At 45.9% G+C, this 20,532-nt stretch overlaps 1 protein-coding gene across 1 annotated transcript; it reads left to right on the forward strand.

Moving 5' to 3' along the window:
- The first annotated feature begins 12,729 nt into the window (after positions 1-12,729).
- Positions 12,730-14,226, forward strand: LOC130486774 (zinc finger protein 501-like). The gene has a single exon (XM_056860109.1). It carries the CDS (start codon positions 12,730-12,732, stop codon positions 14,224-14,226), a length of 1,497 nt encoding a protein of 498 aa, XP_056716087.1.
- The last annotated feature ends 6,306 nt before the right edge of the window (positions 14,227-20,532 follow it).

The raw sequence follows: 20,532 nt of genomic DNA on the forward strand, positions 1-20,532 counted from the left end.
GCATGCAGCTCTAGGCAATGTACCACCGACACCTGAGACAGACAGGGCAGCGCTGCAAGGCTTTGAGCAGCAGATGCCCCCGAACCTGGAGGCAGCACCTGACTCAAAGACGGAGGGACGCTTGTGCAGTGGGGTGAACCACGTCAGCAACCAGCCATGAATGGCAGGGAGCTTGTGCGGGGGAGATGCTACAGAGAGAGGTGAGCCCTTTTTCAGCCCTCTGACCACTACACCACTGTCTCCCTAACCTCCACCTGGGCCACCAGAGAAAAGGCATATGAAGTGCTCAGTGGTTCAGCAAATTTAACCACCACAACAAGCTGATTTTAGTAGAGTGGATGAGAGAAGGCTTTGAAGAGAAAGGAACACAAAAGGAGGGAAGAGGAGCCGGAGTAAAAGGCTGGCTTTCTATTGGATGATGAGTACCGATCAGAATGGAGTTTGTTGATGACGGATGCAATGTATCTTCCCAGACAGGATTGAGGGTGTGTGTGGGGGCGTTCTTTTCCCTTGGAAGCAAAATGGCAGTTGGGAAATGACAGTTGAAAGGGGGAAGGGGGACAGAAGAGGATTAATTGCCCTCAAAATGGCCTGATTAAAATTGACCCCCAAGAAAAGTCACAGTAGTAAGCTAGAAGTAGAGGCTAAAAACTGTGTGTCTGAAGCAGGACAAGTTGTGTTTGAACTCTTCATTTTTTTCGAGACCAAGAAAGCCTAATTTGATTGGATATTAACTGCTTATATGTAACGACCTGGTGGTGTGAATTGAAAAACTGTGTACATGTGGGGGAATTTGGGGGAGGGGTAGTGGCTCAGTGGCACAGCATCTGCTCAGCATGCAGAAAGTCCCAGGTTCAGAGCTGCTGCCAGTCAGAGCAGACAAGACTGACCTTGATAGGTATAATTAAGATTGCCAACTGGCCTGGAGAAAATTGTCCTGTCCCTTTCATAGAGGCACAGTGTGTGGAAATGGGTCAGGGAAGCTTTTCATTGCATGGAGATAACATCCCATTAAACCTCTCAGACTGGTGTGGTCGAATGACTGAAAATGAACAAATGAAAACTTCACCCAGGCAAAATGCCAATTGTGAAGGCCTGAGATCTTAAACAACATTGTGTTTCCCACTTCCACAAGCCACACAAAACTGAAGTATTCAAGTATTGTCTTCACTTCAAGGAATTAATATTATACCTAGGATTATTTATATTTTACAGGCAATGCCTTCTATGTAAATTGTTGGTACATTTGTAAAATTAATATGTTGTTTTGGACATTTATGTGGAATTTGTCACCGACTCAGATTTCTTTAAAGAGGATTATAAATGGGCCATTCAATGAAGGAGGATCTGGTTTCCCTGAGCTTCGTTTACATCATCAGGTATCCTTGTTAACGTGTACTAATTATTGAAATTATTGCTTGCAGTTGGACTATCCACCTGGAACTCTTTTGGAAGTCTCTTGTCTGGTGCCCCTCTCTTAAGTAGAATGCATTAGGGTCTGCTTATCCTAGAGTGGATCCCATTCCTCTTGCAGCTTCTGCAACTGAAGAACAATGGTGTATGATGGCACGACAATATAAGTTAGATCCATTTTCACATTCAAACTTAACATTAGGTGCCAATCCAGATCTAAAATTAGGAAGAATTTTTTTTTTTATGGAAGACTTGGGCCAGTTGATAGGTTATGATGGTGAGTATTTGTCATTTTCTGAGCTGAGGTCTAGAAATGGCTGGCCATCTTATGTAGAATGGCAATACTTGCAGTTGCAACATCTGTTGGTATCTGCGGCATTAAGTGTCTCAGAGTCCCCTCTGGTCCTGAAAACATTAATTGAATCAAGGCAGAAAACAAAACCTACAATATTTGTTTATAAATATTTGATGTCAATTCATCAATATGACACGCAGAGACTCCACAATGAATGGAATAAGGAGCTAGATCACCCTATTTTGCCAAAGCAATGGGATGTGGCCTTAAAGTTTATATCTGCTCTCTGTGTGGATCTTAAGTTGAGAATTATTGAGCAAAAAATTATGATTGAGATATATTGGACACCACATCGACTCTTTAGCAAAGGACTGAGTAAAGTATCTAATCACTGGCATAACTTGCAGGGCAGTCCCTTAAATGTATGCTTTGGGCACATCCAGTCATTTGGTTTTCCAGGAAGAAATTATTACTCATATAAATTTTGTATTAGAATGTTCATTGATTTTTGAGGATGTCTGTGTACTTTTAAACTACTTGCCTGTCTTCTGGAGGCTATCAGATGGACCGCAAAAGTGATCTGACACTTTGACCACTACACCCCTACTACAGCTAAAGGACTCGTATAACAACACGGGACAATAAAAGCCCACCTCTGGTAAACAATAGTTTGAGGACCTTAGAAGTCTTTGTGTATTTAAATGCATGGCATATAGACAGCAATTGTGCATGGATTTATTTTTAGATATTTGGAAACAATTTATAGAAACTTATGTGTAGATCCGCTACCACTGTTACATTTTTATGTGTATCCTTTTTTAAAATAGTTTTTTTTAAAAATCCCCCCTCTTTTGGAGGAAATTAAAAGGAAGAACAAATGACAGTGAGAAAAGGTACTTTCCCAAAAGATTTAAAATTTGGACATTATTGCAGCAAAAGGCGGGGGGTGGGGGCACGGAAGGTGGCCAATTCGGTGATGAGGGCATATGGATGCTTCAGAACCCAACTTTGTGGAAGCAACCTTAGAGCAGCAGAATTGAGTCTGGTAACACCTTAGAGACCTACAAGAAATATGGATTTGATTGTACCTGTTCTACTGAAGACCAATATAGCTACTCTCAGATAAAACTTAATATTTTAATTCACAAGTTGAGAACAGTGAACCACCCCCAGGGCTGAATAAGGACATAGGATTTTTATTTCACTACAGGTGATACTTTCTGCATTTTCCCTCTGCTCTATTCAAGTTGATTTAGAATATGCATTGTACCTTTGGATCTTTTACAAGCATTATTTACAACCTTCTGACTGGGATATAAAAATTCAGAGATATCTTTTTCTACTTGGGTCTCAAATTCAAATACCTTTATTGGCATAGTGTAGTTTGTAAAAATAGATACCTACTTGGGTCTGATGAAGGGAGCTGTGATCTCGAAATCTTATACCCAAGAACTTTTAAGGTGGTACTGGACTGGAGTCCCACTAGCCTAAGAGCAGTTTGCCCAGTGGAAATTCACTCTTCAGGTGGCTGGTTTAGGAAAAGCAATCCTGGTTCTGAAAAGCAATCCTGCCATCTGCTGGCAGACAATATATTTGTCCTGACAACTTTTAAAAACTACAATTTTACATTTGCCATTACTGGAGAACGAACAGAAGCTTTTTGGGTCTGAAATAACTTGAAAAAAGCTCTGAATGAGTGGCATTTAATAGGAACAATAAAGAAGCACTGATTCTGACTCTGTTTGGATTGCTTGTGCATGTATGTTCTTGACTTGAAAGCTGTACAGTTGGATGGGAATGAAGCCCAGTGGTACGGATAGGGTCTGGCAGAACAGCATACCAACAAGAGGGCTGAGAAAGTTCAGATTCCCACAGAAAGGAGTCTCCCAAGCTGTCTATAGCAGTGTCACCAGCACCCTGCTTCTGAGAATTGATCCACAGGGAATACAGCCAGCAGGCAGATTCCTGCACCTTTGCCATCCTGCTAAGTCCACAGAAAAGGGTTCAGTTTGATTGTGACCCTAAACTGCCTGCGTCACCTGCAACTAAACTACACAGAACTGTGCCCCATGTGCAAGGGAAATCCCTAAAATAGGGGGGTTTTTTAGTTTTAAAATTAAAAGTGCCACTACTCATATAAAAAGTTGCATTACTTTCCACCAATTCCCCTCTCAGGACATAGCAGATCCCCCCCCCAAAGGTGCTGGTACTCAGTACCTGTGAGTACCATGTAGGGATGCCAGGTTCCCACTGGCAGAGTGGGGAGGTAGGGTTGCCAGCTCAGGTTGGGGAACTCCTGGAGATTCGAGGGTGGAGCTTAGGGAGGCACGGACCCCAGTTTGGTACAATGCCGTAGAGCCCACCCTCCAAAGCATCCATTTTCTCCAGGGGAACTGATCTCTGTAGTCTGGACATGATCTGTGATTCTCAGGGATCCCCAGGTCCCACCTGGAGGCTGGAGTCCCTAGTTGTTGTTGCCCCCCTCCTCCCCGTTAAGTCACAGCTGACTTATAGTGTGTGTGTAATGTGCCTTCAAGTCACAGCCGACTCATGGTGACCCCTTTTGGGGATTTTCATGGCAAGAGAGGTGTTTTGCCAGTGCCTTCCTCTGCACAGCAACCCTGGTATTCTTTGGTGGTCTCCCATCCAAATACTAACCAGGGCTGACCCTGCTTAGCTTCTGAGATCTGACGGGATCAGGCTAGCCTGGGCCATCCAGGTCTTAGGGGACTTATAGTGACCCCTTAGGATTTTCGAGGCAAGAGATGTTCAGAGGTGGTTTGCCATCGTCTGGCTCTGCATCATAACCCAGGTATTCCTTGGAGGTCTCCCATCCAAATACTTGCCAGGGTCGAGGCTGAGAGTGTATGGCTGGCCCAAGGTCAAGCAACAAGTTTCCAAGGCAGAGTGGGGATTCGAGCCTGAGTTTCCCAGATCCTACTCCGACACCTTAACCACAACGCCACGCTGGTGTCCCTAGTACTGCCCCCCCCCAAAAAAAAAGGTTCTGCTGAAAGAGATGGATGGACTCAATAAAGGAAGCCACAGCCTTCAATTTGCAAGGTCTGAGCAAGGCTGTCAAAGATAGGACATTTTGGAGGACTTTCATTCATAGGGTCGCCATGAGTCGGAAGCGACTTGACAGCACTTAACACGCACACACAAAAAGTCTGCAGGTGTAAACAATGAGGCAAGGGGTGCCCTTCCCCCCCCCAACTTGAAAACAGTTATTTGAATATCTCCCAAAGCTTCTCTGAGGGCGCAGAGAATGGCCAACAGACCCCCCCCAAGTAAGAGATGGTGACCCCTATCATCGAGAGGGCAGAATCACATCAGTGCTCAGGAAGATCGAGGGTGCGATCTAGCTCGCATTTGGTTTTGAGAAACAGGGAAGATCTTGCAGGAACACACATTTTCTTTTTTTTCTTTTTAATAAATTTTTATTATTTTTCATAATAAAAAAAATTATAGTATACATAAATCATACATAAATCAAAACTCAAAAAAAAGAAAACATACAAAATACAAAAGTCCAAACGTACAAAAAAGAGCACTTATAAAACCATCGTAGTAACAGTCGTATAGTATCAATTGCAAAATACAGTGCTCCAGTACCCCCCCCCCACCCCACACACACCCCAAACTGTTCCCACCACCTCTGGACTTCCGGAGAGGTGCTTTGACAGTGTTTAAAATTACTAATATTATCTCTATTGTATTAAAAAAAAAAAACATCAATCCATAAAAACCATTAACTAAACTTGTAAAACTCATCTTCGCCGATTTGTAGGAACACGCATTTTCAATGCAACCCTAAAACCACTTTCCTGGGAGTGAAAGCCTCACAGGATAGGCTCGAAGGGGATTTGGACCAGACTGGCTTTGCATTGTGGGCTGGCAGGACCTTTTGTTTTGAGTTGAGGTCTTTTCTTTCTCCCCCCCCCCTTCGCCCCCCTTAAACGTGCCATTGTAGGGGATGGCTGAACAGCGTGCGAGAACCCTGTGCAGCGTGACTCCAAAGTAGGCCCATTGAGCTGCCCAGGGCGCCTCCGAGGGCAGCCTGGCGGAAGAGCAGGAGGCGGGTTTTTCCATTCGCCTGCAGCACAGAAATGGTTAAACCTGCCGAGCCGTTTGCTAGAGAGGCTTAGCATTGGGGGGGGGCCGGAAGAGGAAAAAGGGTTCTGTTCCGGTGCGGGGATGGGAGAGGTTTGAACACACACACACACTCATACGCACAGCTGCCTTCTACTGAATCAGACCCTTAACCCATCAAGGTCAGTATTGTCCACTCAGGCCGGCAGCGGCTCCCCAGGGTCTCAGGGCTGAGATCTTTCACTTCACCTCCTTGCCTGGCCCCTCTCTAAGGCTCTCCAGGGTCTCAGGCAGAGAGGGGTCTTTCCCATCACCTGCCTGCCTAGTTCCCTTGAACTGGAGATGCCGGGGATTGAACCTGGGGCCTGCTGCATGCCAAGCAGGTGCTCTGCCACGGAGCCATGGCCCCTCTCCAAGGCTCTCCAGGGTCTCAGGCAGAGGTCTTTCCCATCACCTGCCTGCCTAGTTCCCTTGAACTGGAGATGCCGGGGATTGAACCTGGGGCCTTCTGCATGCCAAGCAGATGCTGTGCCACTGAGCCATGGCCCCTCTCCAAGGCTCTCCAGGGTCTCAGGCAGAGGTCTTTCCCATCACCTGCCTGCCTAGTTCCCTTGAACTGGAGATGCCAGGGATTGAACCTGGGGCCTTCTGCATGCCAAGCAGGTGCTCTGCCACGGAGCCATGGCCCCTCTCCAAGGCTCTCCAGGGTCTCAGGCAGAGGTCCTTCACATCACCTACTCCCTTTAACTGGAGATGCTGGGGACTGAACCCGGGACCTTCTGCATGCCAAGCAGATGCCCTACCACTGAGGCACAGCCTCTCCTCAAAGGAGGACTGAACACATGAAGCTGCGTTATACTGAATCAGACCCTTGGTCCATCGAAGTCAGTATTGTCTACTCAGACCAGCAGCGGCTCTCCAGGGTCTCAGGCAGAGGTCTACTCACATCACCTACTTGCTTCGTCCCTTTGACTGGAGATGCCGGGGATTGAACCTGGGACCTGCTGCATGCCAAGCAGATGCTCTACCACTGATCCATGGCCCCTCTCCAAGGCTGTCAGGCAGAGGTCTTTCACATCACCTGCCTGCCTAGTTCCCTTTAACTGGAGATGCCGGGGATTGAACCTGGGACCTTCTGCATGCCAAGCAGAGGCTCTGCCACTGAGCCATGGCCCCTCTCCAAGGCTCTCCAGGGTCTCAGGCAGAGGTCTTTCACATCATCTGCCTGCCTAGTTCCCTTTAACTGGAGATGCCGGGGATTGAACCTGGGACCTTCTGCATGCCAAGCAAATGCTCTGCCACTGAGCCACGGCCCATTTGCTACTGAATTGTGAAAGAGAATAGGAAGGGCTTCGGATATGTAGCAGCGGGATCCTGGGAAAGCTTACTCACAAGTAAGCATTGGGGGTGGGGGGAGATTTCCCGTCTTGGAAGAGAGAAATGCTGCTAACCATGTGCGCTTTTGAGGGGGTGGGGTGGGGTTTAAAATTGTTTTGAAATGTGATTTTTCTTATGTATGTTTTAATTTGTTAGCCGTCTTAATGACCCTTGAGGGTGGGGATCTGTATTTTGTAAATGAAAATAAATTAAAATAATTTCTTAGTCATGGAGGTTGTAGGGAGGCCCAGAAAGGAGTCTGGCTTAGGGACATGGGAGAAATCATTCATGGCAGCGGCTGACCCAGTGACACACATTTTAGACATCTCCCATCTGCAGTTTCCCTGGGGACTCAATGCCTCCTCCTGTTCATCCCAGCAGCCCCTCTGCCCTGACCTGAAGAGGCCTGATGACCCCCTGCCCCTGCCCCTCTGCTGGCTGTTTGCACAGAGCTATTGCCAAACATGTCCGCCCTATTGAGGAGAGGTCTGCAATGGTAAAGCAGTTCCCAGTTATTTTGTCCTGGGCTCCAGTGGACGTTGAGATTTACCCCCTAGTCAGACTGATCCCCACACATCGCAGGCCAAGCTCAAAACATCTGCAACAGATATTTAAAGTGCCAAATAGAGATGGTTTACTTTCCTGAAGGACCAAACAAGCATATCTTTAAAGAGCTTGATATGTAATACAGCACAGTGACATTAATCGTGATTCGCAAAGTACACCTAGGATGCTCTTTCTGATCCACCTGGGGAACCCTTAGGTGTCTTTTGACCAGGGTCGGTGATGTAGCTCCCTTCTCCTTTGGTTTCTTTCTGCCTTTTTGATATCTTGTCCTCTTCCTCTTCATAGTCCCATGAGTAAGAGTATCTTTCCATAGTCGGAGGCTACCCAAGAGAAGGAGATGGAAGATCAGGACCCAGAAGGATCTGGAATTGGCAAGAAATCAAGAAAAGGACCCCTTCTGACCCAGGCTGGTAGTGGTGTTGAATTCTGGGAAAGAGCTGTGTCAGAGGTCCTGGATCAAGACACCATGAACTCTGATTTACATAGGCGACACTTCCAGCAATTCTGTTACAATGACGCTGACGGGCCCCGAGAGGTTTGCAGCCAGCTCCATGGACTTTGCAACCACTGGCTGCAGCCGGAGAGCCACACCAAGAAGCAGATCCTTGACCTGGTGATCTTGGAGCAGTTCCTGACCATCCTGCCCCTGGAAATGCAGTGCTGGGTCAGGGAATGTGGGCCAGAGACCAGTTCCCAGGCAGTGGCCCTGGCCGAAGGTTTCCTCCTGAGTGAGGCAGAGGAGAAGAGGCAGACAGAGCAGGTGAGGGAGTTTCATTCACTCTGTTCAAGCAATGACCTTATTCTAAGGCTTCCCTGTCAGGTATTTATACCTTTAGAGAATTCACTAGGCTGGGAAGAAAACCCATCCCCGATTCTTGCCCCCGTGGTTGAAGCACCTCTGCTGGTCGATGCAGGGGTGAGGAGTCTGGGAGTGGGGCAGGATCCATCTCCTCGGCCTGTCCCATTCCTTCCCTTACCCGTCTCCCTTCCTGCTTTTTCAGTTGTGGGGACCATCCTTGAAGACAGAACCTAAGTTCCTTGAGGCAGAAGGAGCTCAGTTGGAGGAGTGGCAGAGGGCGCAGGCACAGGAGCTTGCCCAAGATGCCCTCTCACATGGTAAGGGTGCCTTGTGCCCGAATGGGATTGGGGCACATCATCAAGTTGTTGGGCAGAAGGTTTAGGGCAGGAGAAAAAATAAATACCTCACCTGTGGGCACCTGTCACCTCCCTCACTTCTGGGACTCAGGGCCACAGGATGTAGTGATGGCTGTTCACTTGAAGGGTTAGAACATAAGAACATAAGAAAGGCCCTGCTGGATCAGACCAAGGCCCATCAAGTCCAGCAGTCTGTTCACACAGTGGCCAAACAGGTGCCTCTAGGAAGCCACAAACAAGACTGCAGCAGCACCATCCTGCCTGTGTTCCTCCGCACCCAAAATAATAGGCATGCTCCGCTGATACTAGAGAGAATAGGTATGCAGCATGACTAGTATCCATTCTAACTAATAGCCCTGCTGGCTTTCTACCTTCACAACTGGTATTTTATTTATTTATTAATTATTATATTATTATTTGGTGGGGTAACCCTGCCCTTTACTCTCTTGCACTCTTCCTGTACCAAATAAGAACTGAGTGCCGAAGTTCCTTGCCCTGCAGCTATCTGCTGCTAATTCACATCGATATGCAAGTTGCTCGGTACTCCAACCGGATGGAGAGAATTACTCTGCCAAGATAACAAGATTTTATACTCACCCTACAGATCCCCAGTCATGATCCACAGGCTAAGAGCCACAGGGCAAGAGCAGGTTAGACAGATTCAAGGAGGGCAATTCCATTCTTATTCCCCCAAATTAAAATATTCCTATCTCACCTTTTTCTGTTAGCGGGACGACAGGTGGTTTAAAAAAAGGAAAGGTAGGCAATTCTGGGCGCAGCTATTAGCCACCATGAATAAATGGAACCTCCACGTTCCGCAGCAGCATATCTCTGAAAACCTGGTGGTGGGGGCCAACAATTTGGCTTCTTTGCCCCTGCTTAAAAGTTTCTAAGGGCATCTGGTGGACCACAGGAAGAACAGGATATGGGATTAGGGATGCCAGGCCGATGTCTGGCACCCCTGTGAGCTAAGGAGTGGGCATGGGGTGGACGTGATGTCTCATCTGGCCAAAAACTTGGATGCAGATGCTCGGGGAACCCATTAGTATTGCCCTAGGTTTTCCAGGACATTGACTGATGTGCTGAAATCACATCTGGGTTTTTGGCTGGATGTAACAGCGACCTGTCATGTGACATTATTTTGGGTGCCCTCTTGTACTCCTGCCAATCTAAGCACAAGGGTAACTGGAAGGTCCCAGCAGGGAGAGAATGAATGCCTGTGCCTGGACTAAGGGGCATTTTGGTCTGATCCAGCGGTTATATTTTTGAGCTTAGAAGTTAAGGCATTAATAAACTCTCACAGAAGTCTGAAACGTGGATACCGGATGCTTCTGCATCTCCCACTGTTTACTAAAAATCATCACAGGTTCTGTAGAGCAATGTTTCACAGTCCTGGGTGTGTGAAGCAGGAGTCAAATAAGCAAACAAAATAGGAAGTCTAGGCTAACACTCTCCCTTCCAATTTTGTTTCCCTTGCAGGCAGTGGGGAGACATTGTCGAGTCTTCAATTTGGCATATGTGTGGAAACGGCTGCTGCACCCCCAGTCCAGGTAGGGGAGATGAGAGGGGGACAGCCTGGGACCCTCCTTCTTTCTCAGGGAGGCTTTCGCTCCCACAGTCCAAGCAAGAGAGGTTCTGAATGCCACTCTACTCCCTTTACAGATGCCAAAGCTCTCCATCCTGCACCCTCCCAGAATGCCTCCTTCCAGAGTGCAGTCTCTGCCTGGCATGATCTCTGAGGAAGGAATCTGCTTTTTCTTTCAGAGTCCATTTTCCTTTGAGGAGGTGGCTGTGTATTTCACCAAGGCAGAGTGGGCCCTGCTGGATCCGGGCCAAAGAGCCCTCTACAGGGAAGTCATGCTGGAGAACTATGGGAGCGTGGCCTCGCTGGGTAAGGATCTCTCACAGGTGCCAAAGGTGCAAACTGCTGCCGTTGGGATCGTGCATGATTCAAAAGCTTGACCAGCAATACATCACTTTGAAGTCGGCCCCACTACTTTCCTCCCCTGGGGGCCTCAGGTTGAGTGACAGTGAAAGAGATGTTCAGCATTGCTGGGTAGAGCTGCCCAAGCAGTCTGGCTGACTCCGGGGTAACTGAGGCCAGTGCTGTGGCCATTTCCCAAGCCAGAGAGGCTATCCTGTCCTGAGGTCAAGGCGGGGATGAGAGGCCCTCAAAAAACACTGGAAGTGGCCACATCCTAATTTCTCATTAATTTATCACTTGCTAACCATGCCTTTCCCCCAGATGAGATTACGGTAATTCTCTCTGACTGTGATCTGGAATAGATCTGTCCTCCTTACACTGGTTGGGGCTTTGATTTAACCATGTTTCCATCCTTCCAGAAGAAATTGTCCTCTTCCTTGGATGTCTTTCCTTCCTGATATAAGAATCATGTTCTTACGTTCATCTCTTCTTCTGTCTCTCTGCCAAAGAAGCCAGGAATCCAGCAGAGACCGACAAAAGCCTTGCATCCGAAAGAGGGCTGGAATGTTTTTCAAGAGGATTGCAAGAGAGAATTTTCTTCCCAAATGAGCTGGCTACAAGTGGGTATCCTTCACAGTTCCATCTAGGGAACAGGCAAGGAATAGCCATGGAGAATTTCTGATTTACTTCTTAGCAACCCTTGGTCTGGTAGAATTATAAAGCCCTCTGGTTACTGAGGGAGGGAAGCCTTCTGGGGCCTGAAATCTGGGAGGTAGGAAAGCTCCTTCTGGGGCTGAACTCAGCTGTGGCTCTTGAGGGGCTGTGGTATCCTTATTCAAGAGGAATGGGCTGGTAACTTGAAAACACCCCTACTGGATGAAGACAAAGCCCCATTTCCTGTTTCCTAGAGTTGGTAGCTAGATCAGGAGTCCCCATTGAGGTGCCCACCAAACCTTTCTGGTGCCCATGAAGTGTTTTTAGGAAATCAATGGAGCCAGGCAGGGCTCTTGCCCAGCAAGGCTTCTCGTTGACTACTGGAGATTTGATTGTCTGTTTTAAAATGTTGTTTTGGCAGCATCTGCCACCACAGCACAAGAATCCGCACTGTGTTACTGAAGTAAGCTGTGGCAATCATTTTGTGGCTGGTTCTGCCTCCTGCTGCAGCCATTTTGTTTCTGTATCCACCATTCAGTGTCAGAATTCCAGGGAAAGGTGTGTATGTGTGGGGGGGTTATTTAAGAATCAACCCTTCCCTACAGCACTCAGCTAGATTCATCTGGGTGTAATCTACCCCACCAACCACTGGAACCTCTTCCAAAAATGATGGGGGTCCCCTTTGAAATCTGGGGTTCACTGGGTGAGGCTCCCCACCCAGACCCCAGGAAACAAGTGTTGTGGGAGGCTGAAAACCAGCTCCTCATGGCTCTGGTCACACCAGGAAGGATGTATACTTGAAGGCTTAGATATCACAATAACTTCTTGTATTTAATCATCAGAAGACCTTCACGCCAAGTCAAATGTGAACAGTGAGGGACCAATTCTTTTCAACTTTTTTCCTTAAAGTACATATTGGGAAGTTAGGGAGAGGGGCAGGATAGTCAGAATATCAAAACAGCACTAGGCCAGGAAATAGTTGTGAGCAGCAGGAAATAGTTGTGAGCAGCAGCTCAGGTTGAGAGGAGGGGAGAGAGAAGCTCTTAAATGGAAACAAAGTGCATACCTACTGATCAAGGGTGATTTATGGTTGTCTCTTTGCATAAGTGCTGATTGGATCTCTCTCTTTATTCCAGCAGAAGATGTTGAGGAGACAGTTGGGGAATTGGAAAGAGGTAAGGAGCAAGAGTCTGAATGTAAGTTCAAGGATCAAGATGGACCAAAGAAGCAGGAAGGAAGATGTGGAGAGAAGATGAGCGAACAACCCATTCCCTGCCAAGTAGGGGATTTCCATGAAGGAATTCCCAAAGTGGAGAAGACTTACGAATGGCTGGACTGGGGACTGAATTTCTCAGCTCAAACTCAGTATGATATCACTTTGCAAAAGCACCCTGAAAAGACGGTCCATAATTGCTTCCAGTGTGGAAAGAGCTTCCTTTCAGGAGAGGAGCTCATGAGACACCAGAGAATCCATATAAGAGAGAAACTGTATTGCTGCTCAGACTGTGGCAAGAGGTTCTCAGAGAATTCAAACCTTATTCAACATCAGAGTTCCCATCATTCAGGAGGGAAAACAATTGTCTGTTTAGAGAATGGAAATAATTTTTCTGAAGGGAAGGCAGATGAATCACAGCTCCTTTTGCACCAAAGAATCCACCCAGGGGAGAAAACGTTTGAATGCTCAGAGTGTGGAAAGAAATTCAAACAGAGTGTCAGTCTTCAACAGCATCTAAGAACCCACACAGATGAGAAACCTTTTGAGTGCTCAGAGTGTGGAAAGAGATTCCATTACAGGGTCCTTCTTCACTATCATCAAAGAACACACACAGGGGAGAAACCTTTCCAATGCACAGAGTGTGGAAAGAGCTTCAGCTGGAGAGGCAATCTTCAACAGCATCTAAGAAGCCACACAGGGGAGAAACCTTTTAAATGCTCAGAGTGTGGAAAGAGATTCACTGGAAGTCACAGTCTTCAGCGGCATCAAAGAACCCACACAGGTGAGAAACCTTTTGAATGCTCAGAGTGTGGAAAGAAATTTTTCTCGAGTGGTGATCTTCGACAGCATCGAAGAACTCACACAGGGGGGAAACCTTTTGAATGCTCTGAGTGTGGAAAGAGATTCAGAGTGAGTGTCAGTCTTCAACGGCATCTAAGAACCCACACAGGTGAGAAACCTTTTGAATGCTCAGAGTGTGGAAAGAGGTTCCATTGCAGTGTCCTTCTTCACCATCATCAAAGAACCCACACAGGGGAGAAACCTTTTGAATGCTCCGAGTGCGGAAAGAGGTTCAGCTGGAAAGGCCATCTTCAACGGCATCTAAGAACCCACACAGGTGAGAAGCCTTTTGAATGCTCAGAGTGTGGAAAGAAATTCAGTGAAAGTCGCAGTCTGCAGCGGCACCTAAGGACCCAAACAGGTGAGAAACCTTTTGAATGCTCAGTGTGTGGAAAGAGATTCAGCTTGAGTGGTGATCTTCAACAGCATCAAAGAATCCACACAGGGGAGCGAACTTTTGAATGCTCAGAGTGTGGACAGAAATTCAGAGGGAGATGCCACCTTCAACATCATCGAAAAACCCACATAGGGGAGTGTCTGCTGAAGCCTTTGATCCCAGAGTTGTTACCCACAACTGTCTCAGATCCGGTGGACATCCTTCAAGGCACTGCCAATGGAGTCCGGGCCAGTGTCAGAGAGCCGTGGAAGACAGATACAGACGGTGGCTCTGGGCCCTTCACCCCCATCGAATGAGCATGCAGCACTGGGCATGGCACTGCCAATACCCAAGACAAACAGGCTGGTGCCGTGGGGCTTTGAACAGCAGATGCCCCCGAACCTGGAGGTGGCACCATACTCAAAGATGGAGGAAGGCTCGGGCAGTGGGGGGGACAATGGAGGAACGCCAGCTGACAACATTGGCAACTGACTTATGAATGGTGGGGAGCTCGGGCGGGGGGAGAGATGCTACGGAGAGAGGTGAGCCCTAGCTCCGGTTGACCACTACACCACACTGTTCCCCCAGCCTCCATATGGGCCACCAGATAAAAGGTAGATGAAGTGCTCTGTGTTTCAGAAAAATTAACCACCACAAAAAGCTAATTTTAGTAGAGTGGATAAGGGAAGGCTTTGAAGAGAAAGTAACACAAAAGAGCTTGTGTTGACTGGATGCAATGTAGCTTCCCAGACAGGATTGGGAGTTTTCTTTTCCCTTGGAAGCAAAATGGCAGTTGGGAAATGACAGTTGGAAGGGGAGAGGTGGGACAGAAGAGAATGAATTGCTCTCAAAATGGCCTAATTAAAATTGACCCCCAAGAAAATCCAGAGTAGTAGGATAAAAACAGTGCATCTGATGCAGAACAAGTTGTATTTGGCATCTTCATTTTTTTTGGAGACGAAAAAAGCCTAATTTGATTGGATATTAACTACCTTTACATAATGACCTGGTGATATGAATTGAAAAACTGTGTACACATGGGTGGATTTGGGGGAGGGGTATCAGCTCAGGGGCACAGAATCTGCTCCACACTCCTACACATGAAGCCAGCTGGGTGACCTTGGGCTAGTCACACTGTCTAAGCCTCACCTACTTTGCAGGGTGTCTGTCGTGGGGAGGGGAAGGGAAGGTGATTGTAAGCCGGTTTGATTCTTCCTTAAGTGGTAGAGAAAGTCGGCATATTAAAACCAACTCTTCTTCTTCATTATGCAGAAGGTCCCAGCTTCAGAGTTGCTTTCAGTCAGGGCAGACAAGCCTGACCTTGGTAAGTATTGTTAAGATTGCCAACTGGCCCAGAGAAAAATATCCTGTCCCTTTCATAGAGGCTTAGTGTGTGGAAATGGGCTGGGCTAAATTAACATTGTGTGACAATCCAGAGCTAAAAATTGGGAAGAAATCTTTTGTTATAGAAGGTTTGGACCAATAGGGGTTTTATTTTACACTGGAGGTCTAGACATGACTGGCCACCTTATGTAGAATAGCAGTTCTTACAGTTGCAACATCTGTTGGTATCTAAACATGGTTCTGCGACATTAAATGTCTCTTTGCTCCTGGAAATGCTAATTGAATCAAGGCAGAAAACAAAACCTACAATATTGGTTTATAAATGTTTCGTATCGATTAATCAATATGATATGCATAGTCTCTGGAATGAATGGAATAAGGAGTTAGATCACCCTGTTTTGCCAAACCAATGGCCTTAAAGTTTATACCCACTCTCTCTATAGAGCTTCAGAATTATTCAGCAAAAATATATATATATGATATACTGGACACCACAGTAACTCTTTAGCAAAGGACTGAGAAAAGTATCTAATTGCTGGTGGTGTAACTTGCAGGACAGTCCCTTAAATGTATGCTTTGGGCACATCCAGTCATTTGGTTTTCCAGAAAGAAGTTATTACTCATATAAGTTTTGTATTAGAATATTCATTGATTTTGGAGGATGTCTCTGTACTTTAAAACTATTGGCCTGTCTCCCGGAGGCTAACTAATGGTCAACAAAAATGATCCAACACTTTTGCCACTATACCCCTACTACAGCTGAAGGACTCATATTACAACACTGGACAATAGAAGCCCATCTCCAGTAAACCAATAGTTTGTGGACCTTAGAATTTTATCAGTATTTGAATGCTTGGCATATACACGGCAATGGTGCATGGATTCATTTGTAGATATTTGGAAACCATTTATAGAAACTTATGTGAAGATCTGCCACCACTGTTGTTATATTTTTATCTTTATGTAAATCCTTTTTAATAGGTTTGGTTGAAGTTTCCCCCCAGTTTTTTGAAGGAAATTAAAAAGAGGAACAAATTACAGTGAGAAAAGGTGTTTTCCCAAAAGATTTCAAGTTTGGAAAACATTGCAGTAAAGTGGGGAGGGGCCGCATGGAAAGTGGCCAACTTGGAGATGAGGCCATGTGGTTGCTTTGTGGAATCAACCTCAGAGCAGCCAGATTTGAGTGGGGTAGCTCCTTAGAGACCAACAAGAAATCTGGATTCGAACCTACCTGTTCTACTGAAGACCAATGTGGCTACCCTCTAAAAACCTGTTACAGGTACTTAACTATACTTAATTCTAACCACTAGGGTACTATCTCACTCCTTTCCTCGCTTCCTATCTTTTCTTACTCAAATGATTAATTTAATCAAGAAGGAATCTGACCACTCTCAATGACCACCATTCCTTATACTTCAATTTGGATCGAAACATTGTGCTCCGTGTGTTGCGGCTCCTTCCCAGCAAGATACGCTGGTAGTTAATTGCTCCAAGCAACTGCTTCCCTGGACATCGTCCTTCTCCTTCGGACAGGTAGCTATACAACTTCCCTCTATCCCTTTTACCTATAGATCATGTGTGTGTGTGTGGTGTAGTGGCTAAGAGTGGTGTTTTGGAGCGGTGGACTCTGATCTGGAGAACTGGGTTTGATTCCCCAGTCCTCCACGTGAGCGGCGGATGCTAATCTGGTGAACTGGATTTGCTTCCCCGCTCCTACCCATGAAGCCAGCTGGGTGACCTTGGGCTAGTCACAGCTCTCAGAGCTCTCTCAGCCTCACCTACCTCACAGGGTCTCTGTTGTGGGGAGGAGAGGGGAAGATGATTGTAAGCCGGTTTAATTCCCCCTTAAGTGGTAGAGAAAGTCAACATATAAAAACCAACTCTTCTTCTCCTCCGTAGTTGGGGCCCTTTTGAGATGGGGATCATGTAATCGAAGCCAACTTTGTCTGACCAGTCTTTCAGCGGGTTGATCTGGAACAAGCATAAGGGTTTTTAAAAAGACGGGGCTCACCAAGTCCCATCCGGAGGAATATACCCTCCAACTAAAAAGAGTCAACTTCAACAGCTGCTGACCACCAGGCTTCCAAAGGAGACTTCTTCATCCACGTAGGTTAGCAATCTCCTTCAGACTGCTCCTGTGGTCATGACTTCAGCCGGCTCCGATATCACCACCACCACCACCACATGAAAACCTGCTTTCCAAAAGAAGGTTGCCCTGAGTAGAGGCTTCATTTCTCCACACTGTGACCATCTCTTGAAATCAGATTTTTCATGACCGCAATAAAGGATGGTTCACAGGATGTCATATGCCACCAAAAGGAATGTTTTCTATGCCTTATTTCTCTTGCATTTAAGCATTTTTCCTTGGTTTGGAAGCTTATTTTCATGGACATAGTGCAAAGTGACCTAGAAACAGAGGCAGCTCCCAGACTTTGAGGTGCCAGCCTACCAATCAGATCTTTCTGCCAGTCCTCAGCAACGCTGAACTTTTGAAACTGAAAACCGATGGACAGCTCAGCTCACAAATGCCTGGAGGATGGGGGTGACCCCTTTGCGGGCCCATAAAATTGGACCCCCTGTCACACTGTTCACCAAACTTTGGTGACCATCTAAGGAGAATGCCTTGTAGCAGCCACGCTGCAAATTTGGTGACTCTACCTCCAAAAATGCCCCCCCCTGGAACTTTGAAAAAAGTTCCCATCGACTATAACGGGCCTGAATATTTTTGGTAAACCTGAAAATAAGCCAAATACCAAAATTTACCGGCATGGATATTTGGCTTATTGCAAGTGTAATGAAAAAAATCGGGCCCAATAGACCCAAAATTTACCAAATTTTTTTTCTTTTTTGCACAACACTAGTTAGCAGGTTGTCTGTAAACAAGAAAGGGTTGGTCCCCCCCAGTTCCTTGGTGAGGGAAGTGTCCCTCTGTGAGGAAGGCTAAAGATCTAATGACTCTAAATAATTATGCTGGGAGCCAGCTAGTGGATGCAATTGAGGCCACATAAAATTTCATTAAAATACAAACAAGCATACAATACATAACAATAAAACAGATGCAAAACAATACAAACATTAAAAAATACTATATACCAAAGCAAGCTTTAGTGGGGTGAATATACAGAAGTTTGTTGTCATCTTATAATCTACCCTATAATGTGCTGTTCTAATTTTAAGATTTAAGCATCCAGTGTGTGGCCTGTTTCATTCGTGGGACCTGATACAGTTTGAGAGAGTCCCAGTGGTCGACATTAGGTCCACAGCCTGCAAAGAAGCAGCCACATTGGCGTGGACATTGAAGTCCCCCAGAACTATCAACCTGGGGAACTCCAAGGCTCAACAGGGTATCTGCCAGTGCGCTAGGCTGCTGGTACACCTGCCAGATAGCCAAACTCTCTTCAGCATCCCACACCAGACCAACACAATCAATACTAGAGATCTTTGGGGTGGGGAGTGCCCTGAAAGAGAAAGACTCCCAAATAAAGGATTGAAAAACTGGGAATGGGGGGGGATTCTTTTAAGGCACCTGTCTCATCTTCCTCACCCAAGTCTTGGTCACACATGCCAGGTCCACTTCATGTGCTGCAAAATTATAGGATGAAGGCTGGAAGGGGAGAGCAAGCATAACTATATCTCCATCTCCTTCCATTATCATACCTTCTCCCATCACCATACCTCTCTTGCCCCCCAATCACTGGGATCCCCAGCCCAGTGCTGGCCTCCCTCCATTCCCTTTTCTCCCACCCTCCATAAACCTTCACTGACAGCTTCATGCTGCATTAAACCTTTCCGATGTTTATCCTTGAGGAACACGTCCCACAAGTCACTCTCCTGGAAGCTCTGCTAATTATTCCTATTTTTCCCCAGTGATTACCTGCCTGCTATTGGCTTGCAAAGAACTATGGTAATGAGCTGACAAAAAACATGTCTTTCTTTTCCAGTTCAACAGCCTGTATCAACCTGTTTCTTTTGGAATACTTGCCAGTCAAAGACACGTAGTAATATTTACTCAGATACAGGAGATCGAGGCCAAGCAGCATATTGGCATTTGAAAATTAGGCAGAAGACAAAACTCTAACTGATCATATACTTTTTAAAACTTTTTAGTTACAGCATCACACTGCTGACTCATGTTCAGTGTTTGGTCTACTAAGACCCCAAGATCCTTTTCACACACACTAATGCTCAAACAAGTCTCCCCCATCCTATAATTATGCATTTGATTTTTCCTACCTAAATGCAGAACTTTACATTTATCTTTGTTGAAGTGCATTTTATTAGTTTTAGTCCAACTCTCCAGCCTGTCAAGATCATCTTGTATCCTGGCTCTGTCTTCTACCGTATTTGCTACCCCTCCGAATTTAGTATCATCTGCAAATTTAATAAGCATCTCCTCTATTCTTTCATCCAAATCATTTATAAAGATATTGAACAACACAGGGCCCAAAAAAGATCCCTGAGGCACTCCACTAGTCACTCCTCTCCAAGCGGATGCGGAACCATTAACAAGCACTCTCTGGGTGCGATCTGTCAACCAATTAGAGATCTACCCAACACTAACAGGATCTAAATCATATTTTCCCAATTTGTCTACAAGAGTATTATGGGGAACCTTATCATAAGCCTTACTAAAATCAAACGATGTCTACAGCATTCCCCTGATCCAGCAAGGTAGCAACTTTTTCAAAAAAGGAGATACGATTAACCTAAGATTACTTGTTATTGAGAAACCCGTGCTGGCTGTTAGTAATCAGATACATCCTTTCTAAATGCTCAAAGACTGACTGTTTGATGATTTGTTCGAAAAACTTTCCTGGTATAGAAGTCAAGTTGATGGGTCTGTAGTTACCCAGATCCTCCTTTTTCCCCTTCTTGAAGATGGGGACAACATTTGCCCACCTCCAGTCTTCTGGCACCTCACCTGTTCTCCAAGAATTCTCAAAAAGAATGGACAGAGGCTCAGAAATTACATTTGCAAGTTCTTTAAGTACCCTTGGATACAGTTTATCTGGCCCTGAGGATTTTGTTTCATTTAAAGAAACTAGGTGTTTGTGCACTATCCCAATGCCAATCCTGGAAGGTATGGTCAATATATATAAATCAGTATTTTAGGGATAGAAAAATGACCCAAGGTTTTAGAACCTAAACATACTACATTTTAGATTAAGATGAAAAGAACTAAATAATAACTAAAGTTAAAACAGATAAAAGTGTTATTCACAAAAGAAACAATATATATAATAATCTGTACTGTATGAGGAGAGTTGAAGTCGATTTCT

Source organism: Euleptes europaea, chromosome 1, assembly GCF_029931775.1.
Source record: "Euleptes europaea isolate rEulEur1 chromosome 1, rEulEur1.hap1, whole genome shotgun sequence".
Classification (NCBI taxonomy): domain Eukaryota; kingdom Metazoa; phylum Chordata; class Lepidosauria; order Squamata; family Sphaerodactylidae; genus Euleptes; species Euleptes europaea.

Coding starts and splice junctions, on each gene's coding strand:
- LOC130486774 (XM_056860109.1), top strand. CDS start 12,730: ATGAGCGAACAACCCATTCCCTGCCAAGTAGGGGATTTCCATGAAGGA.